This window comes from Pan troglodytes, chromosome 11, assembly GCF_028858775.2.
Source record: "Pan troglodytes isolate AG18354 chromosome 11, NHGRI_mPanTro3-v2.0_pri, whole genome shotgun sequence".
Lineage (NCBI taxonomy): Eukaryota > Metazoa > Chordata > Mammalia > Primates > Hominidae > Pan > Pan troglodytes.
In genome coordinates this window covers 73,786,081-73,806,871 of record NC_072409.2, presented here as the reverse complement: position 1 = coordinate 73,806,871, position 20,791 = coordinate 73,786,081, and the positions used below count along the sequence as shown (strand labels likewise).

The 20,791-nt window shown below is 42.4% G+C and overlaps 1 protein-coding gene across 8 annotated transcripts in view; it reads left to right on the top strand.

The window, feature by feature from the left end:
- FRMD3 (FERM domain containing 3) overlaps nucleotides 1-20,791 on the top strand; it is a 416,465-nt gene that overhangs the window by 313,525 nt on the left and 82,149 nt on the right. For all 8 annotated transcript variants that reach the window (XR_010148706.1, XR_010148705.1, XM_016961023.3 and 5 more), the window contains 2 exons: nucleotides 2,482-2,579; nucleotides 10,206-10,329. Coding sequence is in view for 6 of the 8 variants with exons in the window: in XM_016961023.3 (XP_016816512.1) it covers nucleotides 2,482-2,579; nucleotides 10,206-10,329 (222 nt within the window). In the remaining 2 variants the exon portion in view is untranslated. The remainder of the gene's footprint in view (nucleotides 1-2,481; nucleotides 2,580-10,205; nucleotides 10,330-20,791) is intronic.

The following is a 20,791-nucleotide window of genomic DNA, read 5'->3' as shown; positions in this document are numbered from 1 at the left end:
CTTAATTAATTAATTAATTAATTTTTATTTATTTTTTGAGATGGAGTCTTGCTCTGTCACCCAGGCTGGAGTGCAGTGGTGCGATCTTGGCTCACTCTAACTTCTGCCTCCCGGGTTCAAGTGATTCTCCTGCCTCAGCCTCCCGAGTAGCTGGGATTATAGGCACCCACTACCACGCCCGACTAATTTTTTGTATTTTTAGTAGAGACGAGGTTTCACCATGTTAGCCAGGATGGTCTCCATCTGTTGACCTCGTGATCCGCCCAACTCGGCCTCCCAAATTGCTGGGATTACAGGCGTGAGCCACTATGCCCGGCCCCCCTGGAGCTTATTAGAAATACAGAATCTCAAGCCCACCCAAGACCCTTTGAATCAGAATCAATTTTAACACACTCTTCAAGTAATTCATGTGCACGTTAAAGTGTGAGAGGCACTAGATTAGGCAGCTAGTCTGAGTCCTTACCCAATGAGTATAATATTGTTCCTTTGACAGAATGCATAGCAAACTCCAAATTAGAAATTTATTAGGGACTGCCTTTATCCTCTCCACACAATTTAATACTAAACTGGGTACAAAGATTGTCATTTGAGCCTCCACCATGCCCCCAGTGCCCACACAGCACAGTGCACAGCATAAAGCAGATGTTAGACAAAGATACAGTGAAGGAAAACATCAGTGAGCCACTGATTCCTTCAATGGATCCAGTGTGCTTTCAGTGAACCAATGGCCCAGAAACAGTAAGCTCCAGTGCTCTGGGGTTGACAGCGTCCCTGTGACCTTAGCACACTAATCACTCTCTCTGATTCTCTATTTCTTTGCCTTTAAAATGGGGATTACGCATGTCGCTCTTCCTGTGGCTGAGTAAAGATTAAATTACTTGGGCGCTAGAGATGTTTATTAGTTGAGGTTCTCCAGAGAAATAGAACCAATAGGCTACACACACACACACACACACACACATGCACACACACCCTTTCATACATAATGAGATTTATTATAAGGAATTGGCCCACGTGATTATGAAGGCTGAGGTATTCCATGATCTGCTGTCTGTAACCTGGAGACCCAGGAAAGCCAGTGGTGTAGTTCAAAGGCCTGAGAGCCAGAGGGTCAATGGTGTAGATTCCAATCCAAGTCTGAAGGTCTGAGAACCAGGAACACTGAGGATAGAAGATTGATGTCCCAGCTCAAGCAGTCAGGCAGAGTGAATTCAGCTTCCTCTGCCTTTGTGTGCTATTCAGTCTCTCAATGGATTGCATGAGGTCCACTCACACTAGGGAGGGTCATCTGCTTTACTCAGTCCACCAAGTCAAATGCTAATCTCTTCCAGAAACACCCTCGTCCAGAAAAAATGTTGAACCAGATATCTGGGTATCCCATGGCTCAATCCAGTTGACACATAAAATTAACCTCACAAGGTGATAACTGGGACTGATTGAGAGATGCTCCCCACAAACCCCCAAGAAGATGAGAAGGAGAAAAAACATTGGTTTCTGAGAGTTAAACTCTAAAGGAAGCACGGAAAGAATCTGCACACATCTGTAAAGTTACTCTGCTCAGAAACAACAGATCCCAGGCCTGAGCCTGGAATGAAAGAACCTTGAGAAGATGAGGAAATTGGAAGAGAGCTTGATCAGTGTGGAGTAACAGAAAGGACAGGGACAAAATGAGCCTGAGCCAGGGGTTGCAAGCTGGCACCCTGCTCTGCTGCCTGCCTCCCACCTTGCTATTTTTCTGGAAAAACTGGACAAAGTGCTTTTCTAGTGGCAGCACTGGGCTGGAGCTGTGCGGTGGCTGCCCCCTTTCTAGGGAGCTGCTGTGTCCCATCCTGCTTCCAGCACTTCTTGCACCAGCAAAGGTGACTTGCCCGTGTCACAGGCCACTGTGTGCCTGGCCTCAGTAGGCATCTGAGTGTGCCATCCCTGGAGTGGGGAGACTCTACACAGATGACAGCTCTAGTTGTGAATCAGTTAGTTGCCTTTCTGGCTTCATAATAACTGCATCTGTCTGAGGTTGATTAATGTGTCTCTCTGCCCCTAAGAAATGATGAGGCTGGCCTTATGTACGGATTGAGTCCGTTTCCTGGCTCTCCATTTGAAACAGAGCTTGGGCAGCATGTGCCTGAGATGCAGCTAGTGATGACGGTGGCCATGGCTGTCCTCGTGCGGGAGCTGCTGCCAGGAGCTCTGGCCACTGGGTCCTGTGGCTTTCCTCATTTCTTCTCGTGCCTCTTTGAAAAGGCCGAGCCTGCTCAGCTTTGGAGGCTGATAAGATCTGCTCGGCAGACACTTCTGATTTTCTGAATTCAGAGGGCCCCTCTCAGCTTTCCTCTGCTTGTTCTACAAAGGGCTGGGCATGTCTAAGCCAGTCTCTAGAGCTGGGAAAAGCTCTGGTCACCATGGGAGCTAAGCATGAACAATCCTACTTCTTCCAGACTTCAGCCAAAAGTTAGGGTGACCATTTCTCCTTTTGTATTGCAGATACCTTTTATACCTTCAGATTAAAAGGGACATTTTTCATGGCCGCCTGCTGTGCTCCTTTTCTGATGCTGCCTACCTGGGTGCCTGTATTGTTCAAGGTAAGTCTGGCCACAGCTCACCCATGCCACCATTGCACTGTGGAGCTCCGGCTGTTTCAAGCCTCCCTTCTCTCCCACCCGTGGCCATCCTGCCTGTGTCTGTGGCTGGAGACCATGTAGGGCTGGGTACATAGCAACAGAACCCCAACTCACCTTCCCTTCCAAGCCAGTGGGGTCCCGGTGAAAGGCTGGGCAGAGATGTTCACAGGAGTCTCTGCAAAAACAGAGTTGCTCAAGATCCCATGAGTCAGAGTCAGAAGCTCTCTTTCAAAGGGGCTGGAATGTGGAATGGGTGGGTTTATAAGAAGCTCTGAAGGGATGTGGGTATTGTATGTTCTCAGTTCCAAATGCTAGGTGAGAGGCCTAATGGACATATTGAGGGGGGAATTTGCATCTAGGAAGATAGGTGTTAAACAAAGGGGTCATCCCTGGAAGCATTTTTGTGTCTGTCTATCTATCTATCTATCTATCTATCTATCTATCTATCTATCATCTATCTATCTACCTATCTATCTATCTAGCATTTTTGTGTATATCTATCTATCTATCTATCTATCTATCTATCTATCTATCTATCTATTATCTATCTATCTATCTATCTATCTATCTATCTATCTATCTATCTAATCTATCTATCCATCCATCCATCCTATCTATTCGTGTGTGTATGTGTATACATACGTACATGTCTATCATGTCTAATTCCTCAGCTCTTCTAGCTGTGGGCGTGGTGAGGAGAGCACAAGTCTCATACACTGTCACACCACCATTTGAATCTTTCTTCCCATTTCCTGGATGGTTCACCATGGATAAGTTACCAAGTTACCTAAGCTCTTCAGGGTTCAGTTTCTTCATCTATTAAATGGAATAGTCATCCTCCCTTCCTGGCCATGTGATTTCAGAGACCACTCTGCACCAGGCCAGGGGTAGCGCAGGCCCATTAGAAGTGACTACTGTTCTTTTTCCAGTTGAACAAACCCTAGGGGAAATAGCTAATGTGTTGATGTTGGTTGGGTTCTGAATGTTTCCACCTAGTAAGGAAAGTGGTTTGAGGGAAGGAGGCCTCCAGGGCCTGAGGCACCATATGGCCACGGATGGGCCCAACACCCAAGTGAAAATGGCTCAGGTGTTCTGTTCCCCTGGGCCAGTTGAGAGGCAGCTGGAGGGACTCAGATGATCCAGCTGTTGGTAGCATGAACATTAATGACATGTTTATGAGAGAGAAGGCAGGGCTGGGGGAAAGAGAGAGAGAGAGAGAGAGATGACTATGTCAATCTTCCAGTGGATCTGGAATAACACAGGAGCTTCTGATGGGCCATTAGCTGGTCATCGGTGATGAACATCTGCCTACCACAACACTGAGCTTGTCACTGATTGAGAAACCTGTCATTCTCCTGGGGATTCCCCTGTGGCCCACCGCCCTCCCTGTGGGATGCTCTGTGCTGTGAAATAGTTCCTTTGATCCTCTTCTCAGGTGTGTTTGGTCTCTCTGAGAATTCCGAAATGGGTGTGTGTGTTGTTCTTCACCCCCTTCCCTGGGAACAGCTTCATCCTGGATAGCAGATTTTGGCAGAGGTGTTAAAACCCTTGGGTATTTTCCCATTTAAAGCACTACGGTTGATACTGTGATGGGAAACAGCCCTTTCACCGACATTGAGGTAGAGAATGTGTTTCTGAAAGCTGCTTCTCTTACCTCGGAGTGAAAGGACTATAAATCCCATAGTTCCCTTCCTCCATGATGAAGGCTGCACATCTTGAGTTAGGGTGCACTGTCTTAGGTAAGAGACAAGGGAATCGATACTAATCCAAGCAACAGACCAGCATATGAGGATTTCAGAATGCATTTAGGCATTAGTGAATTACCATCAATTCTCCAAGGACACGCTCAATATGGATCTATAATGGAAAGCTCGCCATCCTGTTTTCTGTTTGAAATAAAGCCACGGAGCCTCCATCCAGACGATCAGGGCCCTATTTTATCCCTCATTGCTATTATTACTGACCACACTCACACAGACACTGTGGAGAAAGTAGAGTGGGAAATGGACTGGCAGACCTCAAAAAGACCTTTTGGCTCTCAAATGCAGTGCTGTCTGTGGTCATTTATAGCAAATTGAGTAAAAGTGGTTCATAAAGGTCTGATTCTCGGGTGAGTACTTCGGCAGCACTGCAGGTCATTCACAAATACAGATATAGATGGGCATTTCAGAACTGCTTATTCTTACAGAGTAATAGGGAAGATGGAGTAAGTGATTAGCAATCAGGAGGCACTGTCGCCCCTCATCGTCTTGTTTGCTAACGCTCTTTCAAGGAGTATGTTTTAAGCTTCAGTATATTCTGAGTTTATAAAAAACAGTCAATCAAGTTGGATGTGGTGGTGCACACCTGTAATTCCAGCTACTTGGGAGGCTGAGGCAGGAGGATTTCTTGAGGCCAGGAGTTTGAGACTAGCCTGGGCAACATAGACAAGACCTTGTCTCCACAAGGAATACAAAACCAGTCAATCACCTGGAGTTTTGCTGCCTGTACATACTGAATCCAACGAGCATATTTAAGACATGCAATGCATTTTCTTTCATGATACAAATTGCAAAACAAACACAGAATCCTTGGGATCTATTTATATTCTTCCTTGGTAAAAATATCTTTCCTGTTCCTTTTACAAAACAGCACCACAGAGGAATTCAACTTATCTCCTCTGCCTGGTATGTTCAACCCCTGTAGAAATCTTGACTCCTGCTGGATATTCAGAACTCAGTCCTGAAGTCACTTCCTCTGATAAGTCTACCTGGACCACTCGAGCTAAAGCAGCTCCCTCCTGCACGTCATTCTTTCTCAGAGCCCTGTTGTGTTTTCTTGCAAACACTTAGATCTTGAGTTGTTTTTGGGCTTATTGTGCGTTTCCTCCTATATAGAATCTAATTCCATGGGAGTAGGATCTGGGTGCTTTTTCACAGCACTCTTCCTGTGTCTGGCACACAGCAGATTCTCCACTAAATATGTTAAATGAATCGGGGCACTTGCCTGAAATGAATTGGGGCACTTGCCTAAACTCCAGGTGATTGACAGGTTTTGTATTTTTTTGTAGGCAGGATCTCACTATGTTACCCAGGGTGGTCTCAAACTCTGACCTCAAGCAATCCTCCTACCTCAGCCTTCCAAGTAACTGGGATTACAGGTGTGCACCACCACACCTGGCTTGATTGACTGTTTTTAATAAACTCAGAATATACTGAAGCTTCAAACATGCCCTGATTAACCATGGTTAATTGAATTAGTCACAACCATTTAACGTTTAGTTAAATTTAACATTTCGTTAAATGACTGTGCCTGATTCATTTAACGTTTAGTTAAATGATTGTGCCTGATTCATTTAACTATGGGGAAGATTGGTTGGACGCCTGCTGGGATGGTATCACTACCTCATTCATTCATTTGTTCATGTGTTCTCCAAATACTTCCTGAGCAGTTGCTAGGGGGCCACATGGCAATACAAAGTTCCTGTGGGAAGATGGATAAGGAAACAGGCCATTGTGACCCTGCGTTGATGGCTAGATGGAGGAACACACAGGCCCGGTCCCTGCTATGAGTGTCCCAGGAGGGCTCCTGACTTAGCAAGCGTGGGTCAGGGAAAGCTCCTGAAGGAGTTGGCCCTGGAGCTAAAGGTACTGCATCTCAAATTCTTTTGGAATGAGTCCTTTCCAAACCAGGGGAAAGCCTGTTGCTTTTTAGACTTACTGTTTCTGACCTTACTCACCCATTCACTTCAAACTCATTGGATTTTTCTCTTAGAATTGAATCCTTTTAGAAAAGTGCTAGAGCTGGTTTCAAACCGCAGGGCCTCCAGTTGTATGTCATTTGTCACGACTTCAACTTCCAAGTCATGAGCAGGAGGGAGAACCGTGGCTGCTTACCCAACTCCTCTTGGTATGAATAGCTAGAAATCTTTATTCATTTTAAAAAACCTGCCTTCTGCTTAAGGAGAGGTCAGAGTTAAAGACAAGTTTTAGGGAATCAGAGAGCAGGGCCTGTGATGGGGACAGTGTTAATCTTGTCAGCAATCCAGTGCAGTCTTCACAGCATTTCTTCTCTAACCTTTCTAACATTTGCAGTGTGTAGCATTGCAAGTCTATAATATCTCACAAGATTTCCTGGAAAGAAAAGGGCACCCTGAAAAACGACACCCTCCCTCACCAACCACTCTGCAAGCTGACATTTGCATTGAAGATGACCCAGTTTCATATTGGTGGTCCATTGTCCCATCACCTATGGAAATTACCTATGGAAAATGGAAGCACTGGGATCGTCCATCTCCTAAATATTAATGCCTGTAGCTAGCTCACAGGGGCACAAGCGTGTATGTGTGTACAGGTGGACACGTTACGTGTATTTCTTTTGGAACATAGGTTGAGTTAATCATCAGTTTATGGCCCACCTCTCATCATTGGTCCCTTTAGGCCCATGGATTGATTGATTGATTTCCCTTTTTCCATTATTCTCCATTTCCACTCCTAAGGGCAACGCTGGGTTCATATACATATCTTTGTCTTTGTATCCATCCTTATAAAATGATTAATTTTGTTTTTTGTGTCTATACTTCTAAATTTCATAAATTAAATGATGCTATAGGACTCCTTGTATTTCCTCCTTCTTACGCTCAGAACACTGCTTTTGGGATCTGTCCATATTGCATACGTACATCTTATTTTGTTGATTTTAACTGTGACAGAGTGTCCCAAAGGGTGCGTCTTCCATGTTTTACTTATCTATCTGTCCCACTAACAATAAACACCCAAGTTGCCTCCAACTTCTGACTATTATGATTAATGCTGTCATAAAAAAAAACCTTGAACATATCCTTTTTTTGCACCTAGAGTTTTTCTAGGAAAAATGCCCAGAAATGGGATTGCTAGGTCATAATATTTGACTAAATACTCCCACCTTGCTCTCTGGAGGAGCAACATGCATCTAGCACCCTTCAGCAGTGCACAAGTATTTTTGTTTTCTTGTATCTCTGCCAACTTCCTAGTTTTATTGCCAATGTTATAGGTATAAAGTAACATCTTGTTTTGGTTTGCATATCTCTAATTATTCATGAGTTTGAGCATCTGTCCCTACACTGGCCCTTAGGGTTTCCCCTTCTTTGAATTGTCTGTTCATTATCCTTTGACCATTTCTCTATTGGTTTTCCTGTCCATTAAAAAATGATATGTAGGGATTTCTTCTTTATTCTAGATATTAGTCCTTGTCAGCTTTAGATTGTGAAAATATGTTCTTTCAAGTTGTCATCTCTCTATTACTTTGACTCTGATGTCCTTTATTAAACAGAAATAAATTTTAATTTTGGTATGATCAAATTAATCAATTTTCCCTTTGTGACTGAAAGTATTTTAGGTCTTATTTTAGAAGTCTTCCCTCGCTGTGGTTTATGTTCTAGGTTGTTTTAAGAACTCTGTAATTTGAATTTTGTCCAGAAGCTTTAAAGAGCTTTGATTTCCTCCTGGTTATATACTTTTCCAGTCATTGGATGATGTGACAATGAAGGGACAGTGGATACAAATTACAGAGTTGGATGTAATTTTTCAGATGCACTCAAGGCATACTAATTTTTTTTCTACTTCAAAGTCATATTGGTCATCAGGTTCTTCTAATACAATTTTCCCACTATCTTTAGTCTACTCTCCTGGGCCATATCTTTTGTTTCTTCCAGAGACACTTGCTTCTTCTGGCTCATTTTCCTTAGCATGCTTGTGGAACCAATAGAAAGTATTCTTGATGCCAGACATCACCTTTGCCCCTCCATGCTGTGGTTCACACACCCATCTCTGCTTGGCCTTCTGGGTGCTCAGAGATGTGTAGGCATTTCTCTTTTTACCCTTGAAGATCCTCTGGAGGTGCCCTTTGTTAGTGTCAGCTGAAGAATCATGAAGTACATAAATTTGGAAAGAAGAGCTTTATTTCTCACAAAGGGTTGCAGCTTGCAGGGTGGCCATTCTGACAGGTGGGGAAACGTAGACTCTGGCCAGAAGCTGGAAACAAGCACTTCAAGGGTGGGAAGAATAAGACAAAGATTTATGCTGAATGGGGTGGCCAAGTATACATATTCAACAGGTTATTGTAGGAGCTATGAATATTCACAAAAGGAAGGCACAGGCATGCATAGTAGGCTAGCACATAAGCAACATGCATCCCATGTTCACTTTTGGGTGGAGACTTAACATGTAAATGTATTATCATTAAGGCCTATACAACAAAAGGTGAAGCAGAGGACACAAAGGGCCCTCTGTGCACAGCCTCCATAGACTGGCCAGAACCACTTTGTAGTCAGTGGTCTCTTACCAGGAAGGAATGCTGATCAGTTACTGTGTCAAAACGACAAAAGGGAGGGGCAGCATGGCAATTGGTTGATATCAGTGGTGCAGTCTTTCAGAAGGGCTAGTTTCTGTTTAACCCTTGGTGTAGGAAACCTAATAGCAATTAATGAGGGAGGGGGTATAATGAGGTCTGACCTCATCATGTCTGGGAACTCAGTTTTTGAGGGTTCTCTGGGGCCTCTTGGCCAAGTGGGGGCAATGTTCAGTCTGTTGGGGGGCTTAGGATTTTATTTTTATTTCTCATTAGAATCCAGCAACAACTTTAATCTAGTATGCTCTTCTGTTTTAGATGTATACTCCTTAATTTCAAGAGCAATCAATTTGTTTTTAAGTGCGATCCCGCTGGGTTCCTTCTAGTGATTTTTCAATGAATAAGCCACACCTGCATAAGCCTCAGAGCAGGCAGCTCCAGTCAGGGAATTCCTGACCCAGAGAATATTAGCTGTGAATGGAACCCTGAGGAATGTCCACTGGTTTCCATCTAAAGGTGGTACCACCTCCTATCCTAGGGAGCATTTGGAAATACTGGGGCAGGGGCATTAAATTTTTAAAAAATGTAAAACGTTTTAAATCAATAAACATTATATATATTTATGGTATACAACCTGATGTTTTGAAATATGTATGCATTGTGGAATGGCTAAACCGAGCTTTACATATACATTACCTCATATACTTATCATTTGTTTTGGTGGTGAGAACAATTAAAAGCTACCCTCTCAGGGATTTTTAAGTATACAATACGTTGTTTCTAATTATAGTCTCCATGTTGTACAATGCTCTCTTGAATGTATTCCTTCTATCTAATTGAAATCCTGTATTCTTTGACTAACTTCTGGGAGAGAGCAGTTTTGATGGTCACAGTGCCTGGGTATGCTGCTAGCATCTAGTACCTGAAGGGTAGAGCTACTAAATGTCCTACAGTTCCTTAGAAAATCTGAAATAATAAAATTGTTCAGCCCTCAAAATGCCAATGGTGTCCCCACTGAAAAACAGTAATTTAAATCCTTTATTATACTGATAAAGAAGGCGAGACCCAGAGAAGATTCTCAAGATCCCAAGCTCACACAGCTCGATCTGAACTGGAATATGAGCCTCTAGACACTCAGGCTTTCTCTGGGTACAGATACATATTTTTGGGTGAGTTTATTCCAGCCTCTTCTTTTGGATGGCAGGAGGCATTCCATATGCACCCTGCTCATGTTATTGTTTTTAATCTTTCTCTGTCTCTTTATTTTTTCACTCATTACAGCTGAGCTTGGTGATTACGATCCTGATGAGCATCCTGAGAATTACATCAGTGAGTTTGAGATTTTCCCCAAGCAGTCACAGAAGCTGGAAAGAAAAATAGTGGAAATTCATAAAAATGAACTCAGGTAATTACTGAGTAGACATTTGTGAAAATGATAAAGGGGAGAAAATATTCTTACTGCAGGGAATGTGGAAATCACATCGTGAAGGAGGAATATTTGTAATGTATGGGTAGGCTGTTTTGCGTGGCAGCGCAATTTTTCTGGGCACTGTCAAGGACACCCTGGTGTCCTCCGTCAATAACAATCTCAACAGTGTGGAGTCCCATGAGTGGCTGTTTATGATCCATCAGTAGTTATTAGATCCATGTATTTTCTTACACATATGGATTTCTAAACACCCTGAGCTTCTGAAAGTCGAATCTAAGGTAAATAAGTAAACCTTTCTGATTTGAATTTTGTGTTGTCTTTTTCCCACCGGTGGCCATAACTGGAAGCATTGACTCCAAGTAGAATAGAATCCATTGGGAAGATTCCCTTTGCTGAGCTACTTTCAAGATGACAGATTTAGTGTCTGATCCTCTTTTTCTCACCTGCGATGCTTCAATGATAGCTGCACAGTAGCAGTGGTAGAAGCAAAATTGCATACAGCATTCACCACGTTCCTAACACTGTTCTAAGCACTTTGCACATATTAACTCGTTTAATCTTCACAACAACCTAGGAGATAGGTTATTGTTATTCTCATATTACAGATGAGGGAACCGAGGCACAGAGAGGTTAAACAACCTACCCAAGGTCACGCAGCTAGTAAGTATCAGAGCTGGGATTTGAATTCTGGCAGTCTTGGTCTAGAGTCTGTGCCTTTATGCCCTGTGTGATGGTTACACTCTACATGGGCTGCTGGGAATCAAATGAAGTGTGTGTAGGGATCATTGCCAACTTGGAATTTAGGTAATTCAAGTAGTCTAGTCTGTAACTAGAATTTAGATACTGTGCAAACTACAGAAAAAAAAATCATTTTGGTAATAGCAAGCATGGGCAGTGTTATGACAAGTGTTGATGACAAACTGCAAGAACTGAGATGCTTCTATGTTCTAGGCCTCTGGTAAGTATAAAGAAAATTGCATCACTGGATTATGCATTCTGGAACAGACAACTGTCCCGGTGTGAGGAAATTGTTCTAGCTCCCTCCTTTATGCAGGCGCGCCCCCTACTGGTGAGTCTGGGAAGAGTATATGTGAGGGCATTCAAGGTGGCAGCTTAGTTCAGCTAGGAAAATATGATGCTTGGTCTTAGAGATAAAGATGATTAGACATCAAAACATTGTACGACTTTCAGAAAGCAACATGCCATCTATGTGGATAATTTTAGAGTATTGTCTCCTAATGAAAAGCCTTGTTGAAGATACATGAAATTCTCACTACTCTTTTGCTATTTTGGAGACAAATGTACTAGAGGTAGAAATAAAGTTCGATATTTTTGTGGAGGGGTTTGTGGCAGAGCAGTGTTCCGGGGAGCACAGGGTGAGAATCCCTGGATGAAGGAGTTGCACCCACTGTTTGAATTGATAGGAGATGGGAATGGAAAGGTTTTCTATGCCCTGAATTTGCAGGGCCTCTAATGCTCAGAACATATGATAATAATATACACTTATTGAGCATTTACTTACTAGATGCCAAAACATTGTGCTAAGAGCTTTAAATGCATTATCCCACTCAGTTCTCCCAAACTCTCTTAGATGGGCACTATTGTTCTTTCTAGTGTGGGATGAGGAAAGTACAAGCTGAAGTGGTTAAAGGACTTGTGCTGAGTAAATAGTGGAGTCAGGACTTGAACCTTGGGTTACCTGGTTCAAGGTATGCCCATGCTCTTCTCCCTTTGTTGAGCGTTTAAAGGGAATCAGGTAGTCGGGTAGGTGTTTCACGGTGATCACCATGTCAGTGATGCCTGAGGGTGGAGAACCAGGGCAGGAGGGCCAGTTAGTAATTTCTGGTATTCAGACAAGAAACGTGAAGGACCTGAAAAAGAATAGGAGTAAAGGAAATTGAAAGAAGAGAGTCATGAGAGGCGTTGCAGCCAGACTTAGTGATCCACAATTTCGTGAGAAAATGAGTGAATCACAGAAGATTCCAAGTTGTTTTATTAACATTCAGAAAGCTGTAGCTTGGACCCTGGGCCAGCACCTGGGCTTGTGGAGATCACTGGAAGTGGTCATGATGCACTCAGGGAAGACGGGGGTCATCAGTCAGTCGCACTTTATAAATCTTGGAAGTAAGTTCTGTGGTTTGATCAAAGCTGCCATTCTATGGCACATGTGGTCCTGCACATTTGAAACATCCATTAAGCCTTTGTGAAGAGGTCGGAGTTGTATGCCTGAAGGATGAACCTGTCAGGAATCATATCACCTTGCAAGGACAGCTTCAGGGGCTATTTCCCTGTGTATTTTTGCTCATTCTAAGTAGTTCTGTATTTCATTCAGCATCAGTGCAGCAGAGAGATACTTTTGGTTTGGAGGGTAAGACAAGAAGAGCAGAAGAGGCTGAGAGTGCAGAGGGAGAGGAGCTTTCTTGCGTCTGATGGGAAACCTGCTACAGGGACTGAAGGTGCTCTGGGGGTGCCACCACCCCTTCATACACAGGTCAAGAAAGTGTTATCTGTCTTGTGTAAGGAATTGGGCCTTGGTTGAATTACTCTGCAAACCTGACCAAGCCAGGAAGGAGTCATGGATGGAGAAGACCTGTGCTTGGCTGCACCAAGCCATGGCCATCCTGCTGTCCAGAGTCACCACAACACCCGTGACCCTCCCACTTAGCTAGGGATGGTGTGTGGCCATCGAACTGCTGTTCTGAAGACTTCCTGAGAGGATTCCAGTTGGCTTTTGTTGGGGTTTGAGGGACCCAATAAATAACCTCCTTCTTCCTTCCTGCTTTCTGAATCAGCTGAGAAATAAAACACAACAGGTGCTCAAATATTAGCAGAAATGATGATTTACAGGGAGATCAACATGTTTACCTCAGGAGGGGGTGGTTTCACAACTTTCTCCCAGCCTTTTTATTGATTAGGATTATTCTGCTTCTGTGATCTCTGAGAGAGGAAAAAAAGCTGCCATTCTTGGAAGAAAATTAATGAGAGAGAAAAAAGAAATTTCCTCTCTGGGAGGCTACAGACTGCTTGAAGGTGGGACCAAGATGGCCTGATAGATAGGCATGAATAACAGAGTTCTTTGGGGAATGGTGGGGGGGGGAGAGAGAGAGAGAGAGAGAGAGAGAGAGAAAGAGAGAGAGAGACTGACTCTTCCTTGGAGTTTTAAGAAGACCAAGATTTTAAGAAGAATTTTCATGAACTAAATTAGATTGATGACTGAAGGTAAAAGTTCATGCTTGGATCAATGTTTCTTCTTCTGAGTCCTTCAGTGTATTGGAGGATAGGGAGAAGCCACAGTCTTGCAAATATAGTAGCATATTATAGTTATCGATCATCTCTATATCAGTCAAGATCAGTTAGATTTTTCTGAGGAAACAAACACCCAATGCTCAGTGGCTTACAGCAAGAAAGCCTTCTTCTTTACTCTGCTCTGTGCCCACCAGAGGCCAGCTGGGGGGCTCTGCCCACCATTGTCACTCAGGGAAGTCAGAAACTTGGATTTGCCAGATGTTGAGCCACAAGGAAAAGAGCCCTGGAAGGTCATGCTTCATTTTGGAAGTGATTCATATCACTTCTACTTACAACTCTCTGATCAGGACTCATCCCAAGATCTTACCCAGGATCAAGGAAATGCAATTCTATGGTGTTCAGAAGGTAATAGGAGCTGGAAACAGTGGGCACCCAGCCCTTAATGGCCCTCACAACTCATTGACTAATAGAGTTGTTTTTCTTTTTTTAATAGACTTTATTTTTTAAAAGAGATGTTTAGGTTTACAGCAAAATTGAAAGGAAGGCACAGAGATTTCCTCTATACCCCTTTCCCACACATGCATAGCCTCCCTCATTATCAGTATCCCTCCTAGAGTGGTACATGTATTACAACCGATGAGCCTACATTGATACATTATAATCACTCATAGTTGATAGTTTACATTAGAGTTCACTCTTGGTGTACACTCTATGGGTTTGATGAATGTATAGTATCATTCCATTGCAATACCAATACCATTATAGTATCATACAGAGTAGTTTCCCTGTCCTAAAAATCATCCCTCCTTCTCCCCTAACCCCTGGCAACCACTGATCTTTTTACTGTCTCTATAGCTTTTGCCTTACCCAGAATGTCATAGTTGGAATCATACAATGTGTAGCCTTTTCAGATTGGCTTCTTTCACTCAGTAATATGCATTTAAGTTTCCTCCATGTCTTTTCTTGGTTTGAGAGCTCATTTCCTTTTGGCATAAAATAATATTCCATTGTCTGTATGTATCATAATTTATCCATTTACCTGCTGAAAGACATCTTGGTTGCTTCCAAGTTTGAGCAATTATGAATAAGGCTGCTATAAATCACTGTGTGTAGGTTTTTGTGTAGACACAAGTTTTCAACTCATTTGGGTAAATACCAAACACCATGATTGCTCTATCATATGGTAAGAGTATGTTTAGTTTTATAAGAAACCACCACACTATTTTCCAAAGTGGCTGTAGCATTTTGCATTCCCACCAGCAGTGAATGAGAGTTCCTGTTGCTCCACATCCTTGCCAACATTTGGTGTTGTTAGTGTTCTGGATTTTGGTCATCCTAATAGATGTGTAGCTAATAGAGTTGCATTTAGAAAGATTTTTATACAGGCATCTTTGGGCCTTTTAATGTCATGTGAACTAGATGATATGGAGATGTGTCACTTACGTAACCCACTGAGCTGAATGATTCTTCTAGGTAAGGGCTAGTTAAATATTTTTGGCTTTCTGGGTCATACGGTCTCTAGTGCAGTGACTCAGCTCTGTTTTGGTAAAGCAAAAGCAGATATAGACAATTCTTAAATGAGTGGGCCATGATTCAATAAAACTTTATTGACAACACAGGTGGCAGGCCACATTTGGCCTATGGGTCCTAGCTTGCTGACTCCTGTTCTAAACACATGGCAGAGCAGGTATGAAATCAATTTCTACTTCACTGTCCTGCCTCTGTAGATAATTTTAAGTTATCAGGAGCCATATTTGTTTGTAAAACTATGTGTGAAAAATAATCTCTTGTAATTTTCAGACTTTAAGCTTGGTGTGCAGAGATGAGGTCCTACCTGGGACTGATTTAGAAATAGGTTATTCCTCCCTCTAGAGCCCTCTGGTGACTGGAGGAAGCCATTGCTGCAACCCCTGAGGACCTGATGGTCCTCTGTTTTTTTTGCTTTTTTTTGTTTTTTTTTTTGAGATGGAGTTTTGTGCACCGCAATCTCCGCCTCCTGGGTTCAAGCAATTCTCCTGCCTCAGCCTCCGGAGTAGCTGGGACTACAGGCATGCGCCACCATGCCGGGCTAATTTTGTATTTTTGGTAAAGACGGGGTTGCTCCATGTTGGTCAGGCTGGTCTCAAACTCCCAACCTCAGGTGATCCACCTGCCTCTGCCTCCCAAAGTGCTGGGATTATAGGTGTGAGCCACCATGCCTCGCCAGTCCTCTGTTCTTTTTGTCCCTCTTGGTTTCTGTTTTCCACAGCTTTAATCGAAGCCACCTGGGGTAAGAGGAAATACCCATTCCGTTAGTCCTGAGGGTGCTCCGAGGGGGTTTAAGATCAAGAATAAGATTGCTTTTACCGTAAAGAACCCTGATAGACTTTGCTGGAGGTATTTCCTAGAGTTTCTACTCAGCTAGTCTTTTCTTCCTCTCATCACCAGTTCATCAGGTTTGTCATTAGAGACAGAGACATTTGCATTAACTTCAGTCATAGGTCATCAGCTTTTAAATATTCAAAAGGCTCAATTGGCAGTAAAGCAGTTTTGATGAAGTATATTCCTTGCCCTTAAAGAGCAGGAAAATCATCCAACTAGCCACACTATAATGATCCAGGGCAGTGAGGTTTGTGCTAGAAGCAAGAATGACACAGTGTGTTTTTTGAACAGAGTAATTATCTCTATTTCTTAAAGGTTATAGTCTCTGTAAATCATGCGCCATGGCTATAGTTTAAAAAAATGGAGTTATCATTTTAAAAACGTCTAGCTTTCTAGAAACAAATACCCTGACATGAAAAATATCCTCTACCTTTGCTTCTGATGAATAGATCACAAGGGCCCTCTTAAGAAATGTTTTTGTCAGTTTTGAGAAGTGTGTTTATTGTGTAAAAAGAAGACAAGACATAAATGTCTAGTTATTTTACAACCCCAATCTTTCTTAAGATGCGTTTTCTCTTTGTCATCGATCTCTCTCCCTGTATCATTTCCCTTCCCAAGTCCCTTCCAAACTCATAAAATCTCTCTCCCTGGTAGATTATCAAATCAATTTGCATTTTTTTGTTGCTATTTGGTATAGCACCTTTCTTAGGAAGGGGGAAGATGGGATGATTTGTGATCAAATGCGTTCACTGTAAAAATGAAGTCCTTGCATTTTGTGGCCTAGGGTAAAAGACATTTCTAGGAAGGGATGGGCTGGGGCAAGTGGTGTGCACGTCCAAGCCATTCATGTTTTTTATACAGGTGAAATCTAGCTACGATGACCTTAAGGGGGAAAAAGCAATGTCACCAAAGTGCAATGTGGCCATGAAGAAGGAGAGAGGGTTATATTATTGAAAGTAGGAGTCAGCCATTACTTAATACATTGTCTGATTATATCTCACATGCGATTCTAACTTATGTGAAGAGCTAAAGATTCTTTGAACTTTCAATGAGACTAGAACAGTGAATTTATCCAGAGGATATTTATCCATCCTTCTATCCATTTATATTTCATCCATACATCCATGCATCTTTCCATCCATCCATTCATACCACTAATACTTATTGAAGAGCAGCCTTTTGTGGGACACTGTAGTAGTGTGGGATGGCCTAGCCCAGATTTTCAGCCATTTCATCCCCAAGCTGGGGTCTCCTTCATCATCCACACTCCCCTATGACCTCATGGTTTGAAAGATTTTATCTACAAAATAATTCATGAAGCAACAATTAATTTGCCTCCTAATTTTTATTAGTCAAAGACAGTTTTGACTATCATTTAGCGCCTTCGACTATCAAGAGGTCACTAGCCAACAGCAAAGAAATTTGACAGCCAATTTCTATGCTTAAAAGATCCTTGGAGTCCAAAGCAGTAGTTATAAAATGACAGTCCTTGGACTATACTGTGACCCAGATGTATGTAGTTTGAGCCAAATAATAGCTGTAAAAAATGGAACCAATTGCCATAAAGTTCTGGCTTCAGTTGCGACTGGGGTTTTGGTCACATGGCTCCCTGACTTCTGTGTGGCAACACTCAGCAGCAGTGCCTCTTTAAAAGAATCCTTTGTCTCTGAATTGCCACCATCCCTGCTCTGCCAACTTACCTTCTTCTTCCATTGAGTTTGCAGCCACCATTTTTTTTTTTTTTTTTACAGATAAGGAAACAGAGTTCTGAGAAATTAACTTATCCAAGGCTACACAATTATGAAGCAATAGAACTTGACCTGAAATTTGAGTTTCCGTGCATTGTGCGCTAATATCTTTCTAAGTTGCTGCTCTCCTATAAGCCTTGTCCCTGCATGGCCCCAGGGTGTTACCACTGTCTCCTTCATAGCGTGGCAGCTATCCAAATTTGCAGCATTTTATCTAATGCTCTGCATAAAGATGGCTCCTAAAAGGATTTGCAAGAGATAATGTCCCTCTCTAAGTGAAAGATTGGAAATGACAGACTGGGAACTCTCATTTCCTTTCCATTTAGGATGTAGAAAGGCATGAGATATTGATCTCTCCTAACACCAAAATAACACCAACAAGCTGGCTAAATTACAAAATCATATTTTTTGAACCCATCTGAGAGCTGAAGATGCAAATCGACCTGAATGTATTAAAATCCAGAATGTCTTTCTTAGGAGAGTAGAGACGCATAGCTGCTTTCACTTCTGGTGGAGTGACAGGAAGAGAAGGATTACACCCTAGGTCAGGGCTAAGGGCAACTAGGCAAACTTTTAACCAGCACGAGAGCTGAGTGAAATCCCCTAGAGGCACTCCAGACCTTCAGCCTGGGTGGGGAAGCCCTTGCTGATGGCAGGAGGCAGGATGACAGGGAGGAGAAAAGTCTTCTAAAGTCCAGAGAGCCAGGGATGACACTGAAGAGCAAAGGAATCTCTCTCCAGCCCACATTCCACAGGAATGCTCTAAAGCATAGACAGCTCCCTGCAGTCGCTGAGTGTAAAGTCCCAAGCCCTGCTGAAGGGCAAGTCTTGAGAGCACTCCCAAACATTTGAAGCCAGTGGTGTGGAAAATCTTTTATTCCAACAAAGCTAAATCTAAGTAAAGTTGCAACCAAGTTGCAGCAAAATGTAATCTAAGCCAAATTGAGAATTCTGTTTTTCAGAAGTAGAAGACCATTGTATTGGTCTTCTACACCATTACATTGCTCTTCTGCCCATAGGTTTCATTCTAGAGCTCCTAGGCTCAGATGGGTCAGAGGGAACCAGAACCACCCCCTTCCCTGCCAACTGTGTTCCAAGCAGTCCAGCTCATTGCTGGCAAGATCCACATCTTATTCCACAATTAATGTCCACTAATAATTCACATTTATTCCTGGGATGCTATCTGGTTTTGTACTGTATGTAATGGTATGCTAAAGGAGGATCAGTAAAAGGGAGACTGTTCCTTTTTGTCTAAAAGTACTCAAAACTGGCAGAAGGGAGACATACAGCTAACTACACAATTACTTGACCTCATCTAATATATTAGAAAAGCCTATCTTTGGAGAATTGTTAGCTCTTTGAAAAGAAGTCAACTAATCACTGGTCTTTACCTTTAAATGTCTCATTAGAGACACTATTAATCTGAGTGGAACATTTCCTGATGCAATATTTGACGGACAGAAAATCATTATTTTCCATTACCAGAATTTTTGCCAGAAACAGATGCCCAGTGGGAGATTCAAGGAAAAAATCCCAACCTTTCTATTTAATTGATCTTAGTATCTTCCTGAAAAAATGGATCATTAAATGGTTTCTTCCTTGGTGAGTCTGGGCCTCAGGAGTCTCCAGTCCTATCAGGGTCCCTGCCTTTTCTCCTTTGGTTTTGATCTTTTTGCCTTCTCTGAGCATTTGCAGTTAGTTTTTCCCTGTGTGTGACATTTTCAATTAAGTCTTTTAAATGCTTAGCCAGTGGAGATCTGAGGTTAAGCCCAAAGCAAATGATGCTTACTTGAGAATTATTTTAAAGATGGGCCTTTGGTTTGTGGTAAATATCTCGACATCCTGCTTGACATTCCCCTCAGCACAGTATTTCTGACTTCAGCCATATGTAGGGCTAGCAAGGGAGCACATGGTAGTCTGAGGGCAAGGACAGAACATACTGTGTGTTAAGCACTAGTCTAACAGATTCGCATCTGTTACCTGCTTAATCTTTGCATCAAATCTTGGAGGTAGGTACTCTTTTTACAGAAACACCTTCATTTTTTAGAATCAAATAGACATGGCTTCCTGTGGTTTCACGTTCCTGTGTTCTGGACCCAGATCAGGGTTCAGAAAACCATTTTTTATACCGGGTCAACTAGCAAATATTTTAGGCTTTGTAGAACATACAGTCTTCATTGCAACTACTACTGTTGCAGCATGACAGCATGTGTAGACAATATGCAGATGAGTGGGTGTGATGATGTTCCAATAAAACTTTATTTATAGACACTGAAATTTGGATGTCATGTAATTGTCATGAGTCATGAAATATTATTCTTTTGATTTATTTAAACTATGTAAGAATGTAAAACCCATTCTTAGTTTGAGGGCTGTACAAAATCAGGCGGCAGGCAGTCCAGATTTGGCCTGCAGGTTTTAGTTTCAGATTAAAATGGAGATATCACTATTCTCTAATCAGATCTGAGTATCAGTTACCTGGAATGAATTGCCTTATCATTGATAAATGGCAATGTTTATCATTTGAAAAAGTTGCAATTTAAATGAATTTTTTAGGTGGGTTGCAGTGGCTTACCCCTGTAATCTTTGCACTTTGGGAGGCTGAGGTGGGAGGATCACTTGAGCCCAGGAGTTCGGGACCAGCGTGGGCAACATGGTGAAATCTCGTCTCTACAAAAAATACAAAAATTAGCCAGATGTAGTGGCATGCTCCTGTAGTCCTAGCTATAGGAGGCTGAGGTGGGAGGATCACTTGAGTCTGGGAGGTCGAGGCTGCAGTGAACTGAGATCGCATCACTGCACGCCAGTCTGGGCGATAGAGTGAGACCCTGCCTCAAATAAATGAATTAAATAAATAAATAAATTTAAAAATAGATTTATCAAGTATAAGTGCCATTTTGTTACATAGATATATTGCATAGTGGTGAAGTGTGGGCTTTTAGCGTAACCATCACTGGAATAGTGTACATTGTACCCATGAAGTAATTTCTCATCCCTCACCCCCTCCCACTCTGTCACCCTCTGAGTCTCCAGTGTCTATTATTCCACACTCTATGTCCATGTGACACATTATTTAGCTTCCA